Below are 17,099 nucleotides of genomic sequence, written 5' to 3' on the forward strand. Positions count from 1 at the left end.
GCCATATGATAGGCATTCCTATTCTAAAGGAGAGAAAAGGAATAAAGGTGTCATGGGTTGCAAGCAGGTAAAGCCGAGCAAGGCAAATACCATTGTATCCAAAATCTGAATAGCAAACTTCTTTAGTTTGATAGCTGTGTGAGGATGCTCCTGAGTAGTTGGGATAGGGAAACCTGGGACACAGCTCCAACAAAGGAGGAAAATAAGTTATGGATACGTTATCAAAGAGAAATAGCTTTTAATTTTATTGTTTGTTTCTCTCTCTGTGCAGAATTTACAGAATATCTATGATGTCCTCAAGTGGGTCTTCACTATTTTCCCTCAATTCTGCTTGGGTCAAGGACTGATAGAACTCTGTTATAACCAGATCAAATATGACCTGACCCACAACTTCGGCATTGATTCCTATATGAGTCCCTTTGAGATGGACTTCTTGGGCTGGATCTTTGTGGTATTGGCCTCTCAGGGCACAATTCTTCTCCTCTTGAGGATCCTACTGCACTGGGACCTTCTGCAGTGGTCAAGGTGTGTGTGTTCTGAAGGGCTTTGCCTCTCGTGGCAGTGATTTTTGAATAAAGAAAGGGAGAAAAAAGTCCAGCCTGGAGGTTGCAAGATAAGAAAAGTGTCTGATCAGTATTATGCATGGTTATAATAAGTTAAGATATTATGTTTCTTTTTTTTATTTTGATTCATGTTGAGTCACCAACACCAGGAAAAGGGAATTTCAAAAGATAAAGTGCCAACTGGTGAGATAATCGTTCCAATTATTTAGTTGTCTCTGTGTATTTTCCACTTTGAAATTGCTCAATTTCCTTGTTACTTTGTAGTTCCTCAGGTGAATTTGGTTGATACCATAAAGTAATTTATTTTATGACTAAATGCCATTAACTCTTGGAAGCAGGAAAGTATGAAAATTCAGCAGAGATAACTGCATGGCCTTCACCCAATCTAGTTCCTTCTATTGCTGTGTTCTCATCTTTGTTAAGTTAGAATACAAGTCAGTGCCATGCACAGTTTAGATAGATGTATAGACATGTATTTTAGTCTATATACATGCACAGAGACAAACACACATACGCATACACCCACTTTGCAAAGAAGTCAAGATTATTGTCAGATAATACATTTGAGATACATAGGGAAGAAATGTACTTTCTTGTGCAGGTCCTCAATGATGCATCTCCTCCTGCATGACCTGAATCCATTGACCTGCTCTTTCCCAGTGCTATTTCCCTCTGACTTCTGCTTAAGGGAGAGATTCATTTTGGAGAAATTGTTAAGACCCTGTTACTGGAGAACCTATTAATATTATAAAGGCTAACTAACATTATTAATATTTTATGGTGATTTTCATATATGTATGTTTTCCTTTTCAGTCATTTCATGATGCATTTTCTCACATATCCCATGTAAGCTGCTAACGTAGAGAACCATTTTGATTACAAGTTCCAAAGCTCTTTTGAATTTGGCCATAATCACTCTGGAATCTGCAGATTTGTAAAAACTGACTCAATTTGAAGTAGAGTGCTGTACAAATACAGTTTGTGCTGTGATATCCTTTAACAGTACAGTCTGTTTTAAAACCTGTAATGTAGACCCCCCCCCCCTTTGGCAGAATTTCAGCTGCTTCATCCTCCTATATTATCAAAAGATTTTTTTTTTAAAGAAAAGACATTCTGGGTTGGGGATACCGCCAGTGGTAGAGCACTTGCTTCACCTGGTATGAGGCTCTGGGTTACACACACACACACACACACACACACACGCACACACACACACACACATAACCTCTGGATTATGTTTATTTTGTAAAGTGTAAGTATTAGTTGAACCTTATTTTAGAATTTTGTCTTTAATTGGGCCCAGTGACACACACCTGTAATCCCAGCAATTCGGGATGCTGAGGCAAGTTCAAATATAGCCTCAGCAACTAAGTGAGACCTTAAGCAATGTAGTGAGACCCTGTGTCAAAATTTTAAAAAAAGAATTTTGTCTTTAATATTCACAGTAGATAGTCAATTTTGTTATTTTATATCTGCATAAATGTCACAGAGCAAATAAATTTAATCTAATTTAGATACCAGTTGCTTGATGCTCCTTTATAGATATCTGTCAAAATAGTTCAATGACTGTGAGATGCTGTCATTTTTGTCATTTAAATCCAGATCCAATGGGGTCACTAATTATTATTTAAAAGGTACATTCCAAGGTTCTTAACAAGCACCTCTAACTCTGGTGCTCATGTCTGGTAAAGCTATCTGTGATCCTTTGCCATCACCACAGAGATGTTTGCCTCATATTACCTGCACCTGTCTGATTTAACATCCAACACCTCTTCCTGCCTCTGCTCAGCTCCCAAAATACTTTGACCCATCTCAGCATTTCTATAACATCCTTTTTTTTTAAATCTATGGGGCACCTCTGTAGTATTTATATCAATTATCTCTGCTTAATTACAAGCATATAGGAAAATTATACATGCCATAGTTGAATCTTGGAAGAGAATAAGACCATGCTCTCTAAATAGGAACAGAATAGACTTGGCTTTCCCCATTCTGAGCAGTGCATCTGTCACTAGAACCTTGGTGCTAGATGTTGAGTGTGGAGCCCGCCTCACTGCTGTCATCGTCTAACACACCCTGGCTCCATTCCGCAACCCCTGGTTGTCTGCTAAGAATTCAGGTCTTGGTTAGCATCCAGCTGAAGCCCAACATCATCCAGGTTGGGTGAGTTTGGGGATTTCTTTCCTGCTTTCTTTTTCTTTCTTTCTTTCTTTTTTTTTTTTTTTCTGGAGATGGGGTGTGCTCTCTGTGTCCTTTGTGCTGGCTGAGTCAGAATAGCCATGTGGTCCAGATATTAGGTATGCTGGAGCATTTGCAAATTTCTGCTATATCTAGTGTCCATCTGGATCTTTCTTCTTTGATAAAGATACCATTTATTGTGATTTTCAGTTGGAAGATGTCTGAGGGTCACACTGCTGAGTGCAGTTGAATGAATTAGGATTGTGGATTGTTGGAAGGGGGGGCCCAACAAGAAGTAATCTTCGTCACTTGTTCTCCAGCCACCAGAATTAGTTGTGAAGATTAAACAGTTGTGCACATCTGTGTCCCTTCCTGGTACCCTGAGATAAGTAACTCTGGGTTGAGACCCAGGAGGTATCTGTAAAGTACCACAGGTTGTGTGGAGATCATCTGGAGACAGGATGGCATAATGATGGCCTGATCCTTTAGAGTAGGAAAAGGACTTTGAAGGGCAAAGCAGATCAAGAAACAGACCTTCACCTGGGACAGGGAAATGACATTCAAGCAGGAAGGTATAATTTTGTGGATTTTTAGAAATTGTGCACACCCATGTAACCCCCTCTCAGATTAATTGAATATATTTAACACCTTTGATATTCCTTCCTCATCAATGATTGCCTTCTGGGTAACTGATTTTCTTATTTTTATATGCATTGATTCATTTTTCATGCTTTGGAATGTTATATAAATGATATAATATACACTCCTGAATGTCTAGCTATCAATCATCAAAGATAAGTGTGAAATATATTATATTTTTGCCAAAAGGTGATTTCAGGTCTGGGAAAAAAATACAGAAAAAAGAGTTAAGATGACTGAGGACTGGCAGTGGATATTTTCATTGAGTTTTAATAGCTTCTTATTTTAAAATAGTTTGAGAATTGCAAGGTTGCAAAATTAAGCTCCTATTACCTTTCACCCATTTTCCTCCATAACAATATGATAACATATTCCATAAAAATATTGCCCTGTGGAAAGCAGGAAATTAGTGTTAGTATAATATTTACTCAGTGGTCTGTACCTATTTAATCATTAAAATATAGGCATATTACAGTTTACAGGGGAAATTGAAATTTACTTGAAAATTAAAATGCAGCAGATTGAAAGCCATAAAGAAAAGAGAGCAGCTTAGATTTAGAGAGAAATGGTTAGAAATTGATAATTAAATTTGTATTCATCTGGAAAATACTTATTGAATACTTTTTGCAAGATGTTGTATGATGTGCTAGCAATACAATCCTTATATGCAATCCAACTTAAACTATAAACTTATAGTATTTGGATGTTTTAATAATTTATTTTATTAAATGAGCTATTTCCTATAAAAGTTGATATAGTTTGATGGCATTTTTTTGCATTTAGTAAGGTCTGGATTTACTTTATTATTCATAAAATTAAAAACTATTTCTAGTTGAGTATCAATCTATTTCAGTATCTTTTAGTAGCATGTATATTTCCTTCAAATTAGGGAATGAAAATTAATTCTTGCTGGGAATCAGTAAGCAGGATGTCAAGATTAAGGTGTTTTGGTTGAAGGTGATATAGATATCTGAAGGTGTTTTCTCTTGTTTTCATAATCTCTCTTATAGAATATCCCAATATAATTTCCTAAGTGTGAATTGACTCTGACTTTATCTTTCCAGGGGTCATTCTTCTCTCCAAGGCACAGTCAAGTCTTCCAAGGATATAGATGTTGAAAAGGAGGAAATGAGGGTGCTTGAAGGAAGGACCAGTGGAGACATCCTTGTGTTAAACAGCCTCAGTAAAAGTTATGGAAGCTTTTTTAAGAAGACTATGGCTGTGCAAGATATTAGTTTAGGCATATCAAGAGGAGAGGTAGCAAAGCTTCTCTTTTTGTCCTTTTCTGTTGTGAACCTGTATAATTCTAATTGCTGACCTGCTTGTGATATTCTCAGAATAGCTGAAATCATGGCTATATTCAACCTTTAAATTTCAGGAATTTTCACAATCATAGGTGAAAAACCAAAAAGAGGGTCAATTGGCTCTTTCCATAGTGCAATCACTGTTGATTGATAACATTTGTTTTATTTCATAATTTTTAAAATTTTATGTTACTCAGTAGTTTTAAGTATGGTTTGGACTATGGTATGTCTTTAAAAAAAATAGTTGTAGATAGACACAGTACCTTTAATTTATTTATCATTATGTGGTACTGAGAATCGAACCCAGTGCCTCACACATGTTAGGCAAGCCCTGTACCACTGAGCTCCACCCCCAGCTCTGGGATATCATTTTATTAAGTGAAAGTATATTATAGTTAATAAAGGAAACTGCTTTTTACTCTCACTTTGACTTCAATACTTTTTAAGTGTACAGTTAAGCCCAACTAATAAAATGCTACTCTGGAAAACCAAAGAATATTTTTCATACACCATTGCAATAGCTGCAAAATTTTTTCATGGCTATGGCATTAATTCTAGGAGAAATCTTTAATCAGAACTGACAGAAGCCATATAAATTGTACCTGATTTGTACTTAATGCATAAAGGGAAATCAATTCTGGAAATGATTATCTTTAATTAACTGTTAAAAATAAAAGAGCACCTTGCATGCATATTGTTCCAAGCTCCTGAGAATTTCAAAGTAGGCTATATTGTTATCTGATTGGCACCCATTCCCTGCCTGTGAGAGGAGAATAGACATTTCAGATATGAGTATTCTGAGGGGGAAAAAGGCAAAGAGCACAGCCTAAAGCATTCTGGGAGTATCCTTATACCAAAGACTATGATTTCTGGTAGAAAAGGAAAAATGGTAAAGATGTGTTTATTTATAGCTATTCTTTCTACTACTTTAAGACTGGCTCTGCAGTCTTACCTATTTTATTTGAACGTTTTTCACCCTTGTTTTGAAATTAATTAAAATCAATATTAATTTACTGCTACCTCTCTATGGTAGGTTTAAGCTAAGGAGTAAGTGAAAAACTTGAAAATCTTCATAAGAATTATGATTTATGTATCTGATATGAGATGCCATATAAATTTGACTTTTTGTTAGTCAACTTTTTGTTACTGCAATAAAACAGGGGAGATAATTAACTTATAAGAGAGGAGATGTTTATTTGGGCTCATAGTTCTGTAGGTTTCAGTCTATGACTCATTGACCCCTAACTTTGGGCCTGAGTTGGCTTAATTACATCATGGCAGGAGCTCATAGAGAATAAAGATCATTCAACTCATGACCAAGTGCAAAAGAAGGAGGAATAGAAGGGAACAGGGTCCAAACATCCCCTTCAAGGGCACACACACAATGACCTGACACTATCCACTAGGCCCCACTTCCTAACAGACTGCACCTCTTCCAAATAGCACCAAGGACTAGAGACCAAACCTTCAACATGTACGCTTTTGGAGACATTCAAGATGAGAATTATTATAAGTTTTATATGCTAAGCTTTTATGAGCATTACAGTTTAGTCACCCAGATGGGAAGTACTTTGTAAAAGCCTTCAGAAAATAGAAATGACTGAGATATGCTCCTGTGCCTTTAGAAATAACTAACTGGGTAGAAAACCAAAGATCATAAACACACACAGTGTTACACAACAGCATAAGCTTTGTCCCAAGGCAGGATAGGATTAGAAGATATATGAGTGGTAGTGTCTATAGTGCTTTATATCTTAAAGAATGTGCAAGGAGAGGAGAAGGACAGTTGCATGGTGAGAGCTTTATTTCAAAGGTAGCTTTATGGCTAAGCCTTTAAACAGAGATACCATCTGGTTGGCCTGGTGGTGGTGTGCCTTGGAGCACCCAGCTATGGCCTGACCGACATCAATGACATGGGACAGGCCTGGACTGAGATAAAACCATATTTCAGATATGGGTAATTGGGAGAAATATGGTAATTAAAGCAGGTGGCAACTCAGACAGTGGCATTCAGAGGCCTGATGTAGAATTCTGTGATAGCTGGGTGTGGCATGCTCAAAGAAATCCAGAAGCAGTCACTTTCTAAGATCCCAGAAGCCAGGAAGCCAGTATATGAAAATAGATAGAATCACCGATTCATTCAAAAACTGTCTGGGAAGGAGATGGACAAGAATCAGATTCTCAGGCACCATGTTGAATTCTCAAACAGAGTATACCTGGAGGCACAAGACTACATCTAGAAAAAAGAACCAGAAGGCCAATTTTTACATGGAATATATGATAAGATTGGACCAAGAAATAAGTTGATTGAGTGTTAAGAGCATAAAACTAAGGGTCATCTTCTGAGTGTCAGTATTTGCATTGAGCTAGGAATGAATTTGTAACCTCTTCAGTACTCTTCAAGGAAGGTATATAGCTACAAGCAATATACATATGGAGAGTGAAAAATGAAATTAAAAAAAATCATTTTAGAATATACAGAAATGAATATCAAGAGCATAATTATTTCTACAAAGATATGACTTTCAAAGACTATCATCTCTGCATAATTTGGGATAGTTAGCATTTACTTCTCATTCTCTTAAGTTTTCCATATATGAATTTATTTGTCTATAAGTGAATGCTATAGTTTTTATACTAATCAAGTGCTGTGATGATTTTGAAAGTATTGTGTAATCCATAAAGTGCTTTACAATGTGTGATTCTTTAAAATTACAAATATCACACATTAATAATGTCATTTCAAAGTGGACTCAAAGAAAATGCATAATGTCATTATCATTATTTTTAATCTGTTTTATTTAACTTCATTTTTTCCTTAGTGCTTTGGACTCTTAGGAGTGAATGGAGCTGGGAAGAGCACTACATTCAAAATTTTGAATGGTGAAGTTCCTCCGAGTTCAGGACACGCTGTCATTAGGGCTCCCATGGGGTAAGATTAAGATTTAATCATTTTGCTGTTCTGCCTAAGCAGGTAATAATCAAGCCCTGAGAAACCCCACATTGTTTCTGCCCTGTGGAATAAAGTTTGAAAGCACAATTTTCCTCCAAATTTATCTTCAAATCACCACTTCTCCAAAAGGGTAAGTGTGTCCATAATGGAACTGAAATCTGATAGCCAGAGCAAAGGGTTAGGGAGGTATTGTCACAAAGCAGCTGAGGGCAGACATCTCTGAGAGGCACCAGATTGCAGTTGAGATGTCTGTATGTAACTCAGGTGAGCAGAAAATAGCCAAGGGTTGATTCTTCTTGCTTATCCTATGGATTAATCTTGCAATGTCCCCACTAGACAGAGTGATCACAAGGTGCCAAATGGTTTCCCTCTTTTTGCTATCTAGACCTGTCCTTCAGGGAATTCTGACAACTTTGAACTGGGAGAAGTGCACACATTGAAAACTCAAACAGGGTCATCTGGGGAAGTGGGGAAGACTTGAATTTACCTTCTCTATACAAATGTGAGGTCACTGGGCACCATGCATGCCTTGAAGCTATGCCAGTCCAACTAGCTGTATGAGCTCAGGCAACACACACACACACACACACACACACACACACACAGAGTCACACACAGTGTTACTTCTGCATGCTATTCACAATTTTTTTTTTCCTTTTCTTTTCTTGCAGCATCTGATTCTGTAATTTCTTCTGAACTGTGTGCTCAATTAGGAGCTTTTCCTCTGAGACCTGGGGACTTTGCTCCTCTTTCTGCCTGTATGTGATAGCAGCATGTCCTCCTCTTTCCTGAGCTATAATCAGGACTAACATTTGTGGTTTTCTTTCTTCTACAAAGCAAGATTCCCTGCTCCCCACTTTTCTGAGGCTGGATTTGCTACTTGATTCCTGTTCTAAAATTGTCTTAATAGGAAACTTGGCTAAATATCAGACTAAACTCTTAATACTTTTAGCTTCACAGCTGTTTTCTAGTTGCTCCTTTTCCACAAGCCACCCATGTGCACCCCTGTGCATGTCCCCATATCCTAGTCTGTTTTCAATACTGTGCTGCAAAGCCCCGGGCATAGATCTTTTTATTTTCCTACTATAGCAAACTCACTGTAAGTTAATGATACATTTCAAGTTCTATGAAATTACAAAACAAAAGGCTTGTTTTCTGTGCATTCTCTGAATGTCATTATATGACTATCCACCAAGTTATCATGAAGTTATTTGATTTCATAATCTGTGTACTGGGGATCAGAGAATCATTTTTACATAGATTTGGAGAAAATGTGCTTTAGATTTTTAATTTTTTATGGCTTCAGATATAGTAATTGAACAGGTTCAGAAATGTAATCACCCATCAATTAGGTACTTCTTCAAATCAATAAATATTTATTGTCTGACTGGGTTGTGTCAGGAGAATGAAAATTTTTCCCTAAAATCCATTATTGATATTTGCATATCTCCTGTCAGTTTAATTTAAAGACCCATACAACTAATTTTATATGTTTTCTCTGTGTCTGCTTGTGTGTGTATAAGTGTGGTTGTTTATGTTGAAAGACATATGTTTCCAATTCAGATAAGATTTAAAAGATTGTTTCATTTCACTTATACATTTTACAATCCCCTTCTATAACTATGATTAAAAGTTTAAGTTTTTAAAATTGATGGCATGCAATCTCCCTTTTATTTGCAATTCATTGATTCTGTATGAACTTGAGTACCTTTCCCATATATATTTGTTACATACCTTTCCTTTCTGTCATTTGCAATTATATCCTTCAACCTTTTGTGTGTATTGTAACTTTTTTATTACTTATAAATATAGGAATTTGTTACATACTCTGCTGAAATCTAATCTTTTGTATGATTTCCCTGATTTTTTCTTTTTTCTTTCTTTCTTTTCTTTTATTACCAGGAATTGAACTCAGGGTCACTTAACCACTGAGCACATCCCCAAAACATTTTATGTTTTTTTTTTTTTTTTTTAATTTTGAGACAGGGTTTCACTAAGTTGCTTAGGGCCTCACTAAGTTGCTGAGGCTGGCTTTGAATTCAAATTCCTCCTGCCTCAGCCTCCCAAGCTGCTGGAATTACAGGTGTACCTTACCATGCCTGACATGTTTTGCGTGTTTTAAATAGTCCTTTATAATGGTATCTTGTGTTTTAATTTTGCTTAAAAGGTTCATATATAAATTCTCTGTCTCAGTGTAGTCCATTTGTTTTCTTTTCTGTGTTATTTATTACTCTTTGAATATTAAGAAATTCTTCCTTTTTTGAGGTCATAAGACTTTTCTCCATATTTTATTTTCCAAAGATTTTTTTCTTATACTCATGTGTTTATAGTATAGTTGAAATATATATTTCTAATATATTAGAAATATAATTTGATTTTTCCCTATATAATTGGTATCTAAAATGTTTTCTCAAAAACATATCCTTGTCCACCAATTGTAAGCAGTTCTATTGTGTACCAAAATCTGATATTTAATATTTGGCTTCAAGTTCTTTCGTTTTATGAAGCATTCTACTGTAGGGGTGGAACAGATCTCTGCTCTTCTCTTTCTTAGTTCTTACATGAGTTCTTTGAGTACAGGAACCATATCAATACAAGGAAGATCAACAAGAGAAAAGAAGACAAGTTTTATTAATTTTGTGTGTTCATAGGGATCTTCAGAAAAGTGAGAAATCTAAAGAAATGGCCAAGAAAATGCCTTTGTACATTTTAGATGAAGAATGGTAAATTTGTGAATGAATGACAGTACAAAAGGATCTCTGGCCAAGGGTAGTTAAATTCTAGGGATTCACTAAGAGGCTCTTGGGATTGTAAAACCTAGTGGAAAATTAGAGTTGCAGCCATAAGTTTATTTATTCAGTCTCCTTACAATCCCAATGTCCAGTCTTTGATTATACAAGCTACTTTCTTGCCCTGGTGCAGGAAAGACATCTTTATAGCTTGTTGCATGTAGGAAAAGATAGGCCACAGGGCCCTTTCTGCAGTTACAATTCCTCAGGTGATTTCAGTTTGAAATTACCATTATACCAATTCAGCATATTTTGGGATGATGTATTCTGAGTTCCTCTAGTACATTGAATTACTTGGTCCTTTTCCTAGTTCATTTTTAGAATTGCTTGGAATATTTGGGGTACTTTTTTATTGCATACTATTTTAAGAATATAATAGTCTGCATAAAAAGTCACAATATTTGATTGCTAATCAATATTTTGGATACAATTGCATCAAGTTTATGCTATAATTTGAGGAGATACAACTTCATTATGATATTTTGTCCATCTTATCTTTGATGGTGATTTGTATAAATATTTGAACCATCTTAAGAACATCATTTAATTATGTTTTGAAATTTGCCTCATAAAATCCTTGAATATCTGCTTTTAGTCATTCATTCCAATAAATTTTGCTTCATCAGGAGGTAATTCATCTCTTATTTCTTTTCTTTTCCTTTAAGCTTTTTGTTTCTGGTTAGATTTTTTTTCTGGCTTGGGAGTTTTCTAGCTAACATTGCTAGTGAGTTTATGGGGTTTTGCTTTTGCCCCTTTTCTACCCTTTTGGATACCGCCTCCAGTCTGGCATTTATTCCATGGACCTTTAGGATAGAAACAGGCCTTCTATTGACAGCTTAGGTCTTCATCTCATGGTTACATACGAAAAAGAGCCCGTTCCCATTCACTGGTAGCTTGTTCTGATTCTGCCCTGCCAATCCAGCCTGGAAGGTGAGCAACTTCCTACTGATCCCTGACACCTTTGCTCAGCCATTTTCAATAAGATGTTGGGCTCTGCCCTAACCCTAGACTCAGGTAATCACATAATGAACCTGATTTTTGTCCCCTTACAACGCATGTCAATTATGAAGGACTTTTGGTCCCCATTGAAATTCAAACCTAGTACTCAACCGCTAGTGGTTTTAGATCCTTCTTCTAGCTTTCTGTTTTGTTTTGCATCCACAAAGATGTGTATTTTTTATCATGGTTATTTATTTTAGGTACAATTTATGTAGAAGTGAAGAAAATAAAAGTCCTTTACTCATAGTTTCTGTGTGTAGTGGAAGAAATTTAAAATATTGTGTCTGTAATTCTACAATAGAATTCTAATTGACTTTATGTTACACTTATGGATCAATTTGGAATGAACTAACATTTTGACAATGCTATATTTTTCTCTTCCATAAAACATGTATATCTTACTAAAGTAAATAATTTATTTTTAAAAATAAATTTAAAAGTCATTCCTTATATTCTATCTAGAATACAATGCCCTTGTCAGTAATTAATGAAATATTTGTCTCCTTTTTCTCTACAGTAATACTTCCAATTTCAGTTCTTCTAGAATTATCAAAGCAATGTTAAATGACAATGCATTTTCTCATTTAATAGTTATATTTCTATTTACTAAATATAATGATTTGAGAATTATGTACATACTGTTCATCAACTAAAATAATCACTATTTTTCAATTTTATTAACATTCTTATAAGGAATATCCTAAATTTAACATCTTAGCATTTATACACATGAATATATTTTATGGCTCTTTTTGATATATTTGTTATAAAGACAGTATTCATGATTATTTATGTCCTTACCTTTCTACAATAAATTTTATTTATTAAAAGTTTTATTTACTTATTAGAAATTTGTATTTCTTTTCTCTTTTTATATATGCATATTTGTATTTCTATAAAATAATCTTAAATTCTTCTTCTGACTTTTTTACTTTGAAAAGTCTGATATAATGAATTTCTTAGTAATTTAATTTTTTACTATTTATTTTTTAAACTATTAAAAGACATCCTTCAAATTTGTTCTTCAATTTTTTTCTTCTTTGTACAGCTTTATCTTGATCATAAAACCATAATATATGATATCATTGCTATTATTCTATAATGACATATGACTTGAAATTTGGGTTTTTCTCAAAATTTAGAATATTTTTAAATACTTAATAATTTTTTGCTGTCATATTTTTGAAAATATTTTTAAAAACTATTTTTGAGGTATCATTTGCATATTAAAAAGAACATCTCAATAAATTTTAAACAATGAATAAACTTATATAATCAGTACTACCCGCAAGAAACAGAAGACAACTGTTACTTCATGAATGCCTTCCCATCACTTCTCATCAAGGGCAATCCTATTTTGATGTATTTATTTACATTTATTTATTTATTTTAACCCTCTTATTATTATAATTATTGTATAATAATTATTATTATATACGGAAATGCTCTAGAAGAGCCCATGAGGCCACCTCAGCCAACACCGGATAATGGCTGCGGTCCCAAAGGAGGTAAAAGGTTCCAACAATATCCCATCCCCTTTTTAAAATTCCTTGTTTTTCTCTAACTCTTGCATATAAGAGAAAACACTGGACTCTTGAGTTTCTGAATGTGGCTTATTTCAATTAAGAGTATATTACTTGGGCTGGGGATGTGGCTCAAGCAGTAGCACGCTCTTCTGGCATGTGTGCGGCCCGGGTTCGATCCTCAGCACCACATACAAAGATGTTGTGTCCGCCAAAAACTAAAAAATATTAAAAAAAATTCACTCTCTCACTCTCTCTCTCTCTCTCTCCTCTCTTTTTTTTTAAAAAGGAGTATATTACCTTTTCCATCCTTTATTAGCAAGTGACATAATTTCATGTTTTATGGCTGAATAAAAATTCACTGTACATATATATCACATTTATTTTGTCTGTTCATCTGTCAATGGACACCTAGGCTGGTTCCATAACTTGGCCATTGTGAACTTCACAGATGTAAACACTGGGATGAAGATATCATTATATTATCCTGACTTTAGTTGTTTTTGATAAATATCTGGGTTATGTGGATCCATTCCTACTCTTGAGCCATTGTCATATAGCTCTTAAAAGTGGTTGTACTGAATTGCAATTATATGGGCCAACATTATAGTTTATAATCTGGCAGATACACACCACACACACACACACACACACACACACACATACATACACACACATACACACATATTATATACATATATATGGTAAAGAGACCCCCATTCTATAGGCTCTTTTTTCATGCTCATAATTGTTTCTTTTGCTGTGCAGAAACTTTTAAAATTTGATGCTATCCCTTTACTGGTTCTAGGTTTATTTCTTGAGGTATAAGAATTTTATCAAGGAAGTTGCTGCCAGCACCTATATGTTGTAGTGTTGCTCCCAGGTTTTCTTCTTGCAGTTGCAAAGTTTCTGGTCTAATTCCTAGGTCTCTGATTGATTTTGAGTTGACTTTTGTGCAAGATGAGAGATAGGGATCTATTTTCATTTATTATTAATCAAATGGACCTAACATCTGTGGAATATTTAATCCACCAACAACTGAATTGACTTTCTTTTCAGTGGCACATGGAACCTTCTTTAAAGCAGACCATATTTGAGGACACAAAGCAAATCTTAGCAAATACAAAAAAAAAAAAAAGTCCCTAGACAAATCTTAGTACCTTATCAGATCATAATATAATGAAGTTATCAGATCATAAAAGAATGAAGTTAGAAATAAATAACAAGATAAAAATCAGAAACCATTTAAACAGATGGATATTGAATAGTGCACTTTTGAACAGTGAATGGATCATAGAAGGAATCAGTGGAGAAAAAAAAATCTCTGAGAAACAACAGAAATACCATATATCAGAATCTCTAGGACACTTTGAAAGTAGTCCTAAGAGGAAAGTTTATAACATTCAGGCTGCATAAAATAATGAAAACAGAAACAGATCCAAAATAAACAATCTGTCATATCTTAAGGCACTAGGAAAGCAAGAACAAACTAATTCCAAAGGAGTAGAAGACAGGAAGTAATTAAGATCAGAGCTAAAATTAATGAAATTAAGAAGTAAAAAAAAAAATGTCATCCAGGTGAGGTGGCACATACCTATAGTCCCTGCCACTTGGGAGGCTAGGACAAGTGCATGGTGAGTTCAAAGTCAACCTCACCAAAAGTGAGGCACTAAGAAATTCAGTGAGACCCTGTCTCTAAATAAAATACAAAATAGGAATGGGGATGTGGCTCAGTGGTTGAGTGCTCCTGAGTTCAATACCTGGTATCCCCATCCTTATGCATAAAACAAAACAAAACAAAACAACAATGCCACATTACAAAAGATCAATAAAACAGAGAATTAGTTCTTTGAAAATATAAACAAGATTGATATACATTATTTTGATATTTTAAAATGTAACAGTATATTATTTTAAGGCAAATGTTCTTGCAACTAATATTCAGAAAAAAAAAAAAAGTAGAATTTGACAGTATTGACTTGGAAACCATTCTGTATGTCCCAGTTTGGGCCACACCCTTCCCTTCAAATGACTATGGTTCTGTCACCCAATAATGAATCAATTGCAAGATATCACCATTAGCTTATTTATAAAAAGAATTTGATATGATCTCTAATTCTCCCTCTCAAACTCTAAGTTCCCCCCACCTGCCATCCTTTCTTTTTCCATATGATCTAACTATTGAAGAACCTGGGCATTGGACTTGGAGAGTTGCCTGAGTGCATAGTCATGATGAAGTTTAGCATGTTTCTCCATCCTCTCTATTTCTTAAAAGTTCAGTTGGATCCAGAGATTTATTCTGGCTCAATTTCAAACCTTTGACATGTCTAAATAGGACAGATGATCTCTTCCATCAAGAGACACATAGTATATATTTCTTGTTGTTATTGTTGTTCTTGTTGTTTGTTTGATGCTTTGGTGAATTAATTGCCAAATGGTGGTATTTTAATTCTTGTTTTTATTTACTAGCTAGAATAATTTTACGAGAAGATACTTGAATTGTATTTTATTTGGTCACCTAGAGGAAAGAGACAAGATATGTTTGGACAGATATTTTTTTTATTGTTTTTTGTTTTCTATTTTTTGTGTGTGTGTGTGTGTGATAATCAATTGATTTCTAGTCATTCCCAGAAAGTTCATAATTCTGGATTTGTTCCGATAGAATTAGAAAATATCACAAACCTTATCTTGTGATTTCTTATCTGTTTTATCTTTAGGATCTCTCTTGTCCTTCCTCTCCCCATCTTCCTCTGGTTGTTTCCTCATTCATATTCTAGAAATAATAATAATTTATACATTTGAATGAAGATTCAGTGATATCCCAGTTTGTCCAGCAATAGGTATGTAATTGTCATGTAAGAAATATCTCTTTTCCTAACTTACATGAAAAAAGTTGCATATCTGAAAACAAATCTATTTTACTCCAAATGCTAGTTTATACCTATTGACTGCTGTCTGTGGTCTGTGAGTAGAGAATGCAGTTATACTTTTGTAGTCTATGTCAATATATTAAAACAACTTTAAGAACTAGGTATTATCTAGAGCAAAAACAGAATTTATTTGTTGAGTGTGTATTTGAGATTTATATGTATAAAGCCAGCATGCTGCTTAATATTCTAAAAGAGAAGCACACTGTATGGAATAGAATTTCTCTTTGGTGTTATGTTGTGGATTTTTCCCTGTTGTCATAGAGATAAGAAGTAAGAGTTTTTTTATTGATTGAGGAAGCATTTTATTTTTTATTTTTCTAACTTCCTTATGTACAAATACATATGGACAGAAAAGTCTAAACTTTAAAAAGAATAAAAAAAAAACAGGTTTATTTTTCCATATCTGGAAGACTGACTCTCTCCTTTATTATTCCATTCCATCATTTGTAAAATAATTGGAAAATGAAATTCAAATAACTGCTCTTGAAAGGAAGAATAAATTTGCATCCACATAATGGTCCAAGAGTCCCTTATTATGCTACATATCTGTGTAATTAGTTTAATTATAACTAAATCACACTTGCATTAATTATATTTTTAACCTTGATTATTTGTAATGTTAATTGCACATTGGTATTCAAGGAATTAAATAGGTAATTAGAAGCACAATGGAATTTTTAACTGCTTTGAAAGCTGGAATATACCTTCCTGCCCATGAAGCTCATAACTGATTGCTACTTAATTGAAACACATCAACTCAGTCATTTATTATATTAAGGTTTATTTTGTCTCTTCTCTGAGGTTATATTACATAAAAGTGTTCTTTTTGCTTTCTTGTTTAGTTTACTAATTTCTGTGAACGCATATTCTCAAACTTGAGAAAATGAATATGTACAATGAAAAGAACTCATTGCAAAAGGTCTGATTTTGTTTAGAGTATTTCATAAGTTCCTGATATGATAGTGTTCACAAATTGACAAGACTTCTGTCCCAAGTTCCATGCATTTTTATTTTGTCATCATAGTGTTAATATTTTGGATTAGGATTGCCATAGGTCAAGACGTGTACTGCCCAGTTGATCAGTTTCCACTCCTCTTTATTGATTCCTTTACTGGCGCTCTGAGATGTTCAGGTTAACTGCTGGATCTGGAAATCATTGGAATCTGCAGCCCCTGGATCAAATAAATGCTAATCACAATGGTCATGATTTACTGTGACTCT

General features: G+C 34.4%; 1 protein-coding gene across 1 annotated transcript in view; it reads left to right on the plus strand.

The window, feature by feature from the left end:
• Positions 1-17,099, plus strand: part of Abca13 (ATP binding cassette subfamily A member 13) — a 437,088-nt gene that overhangs the window by 334,890 nt on the left and 85,099 nt on the right. The window contains exons 54-56 of the mRNA XM_071608614.1: positions 272-525; positions 4,445-4,637; positions 7,507-7,616. Of these exons, the coding sequence (XP_071464715.1) occupies positions 272-525; positions 4,445-4,637; positions 7,507-7,616 (557 nt within the window). The remainder of the gene's footprint in view (positions 1-271; positions 526-4,444; positions 4,638-7,506; positions 7,617-17,099) is intronic.

Source organism: Marmota flaviventris, chromosome 1 (assembly GCF_047511675.1).
Source record: "Marmota flaviventris isolate mMarFla1 chromosome 1, mMarFla1.hap1, whole genome shotgun sequence".
In the NCBI taxonomy this organism is placed as follows: Eukaryota; Metazoa; Chordata; class Mammalia; order Rodentia; family Sciuridae; genus Marmota; species Marmota flaviventris.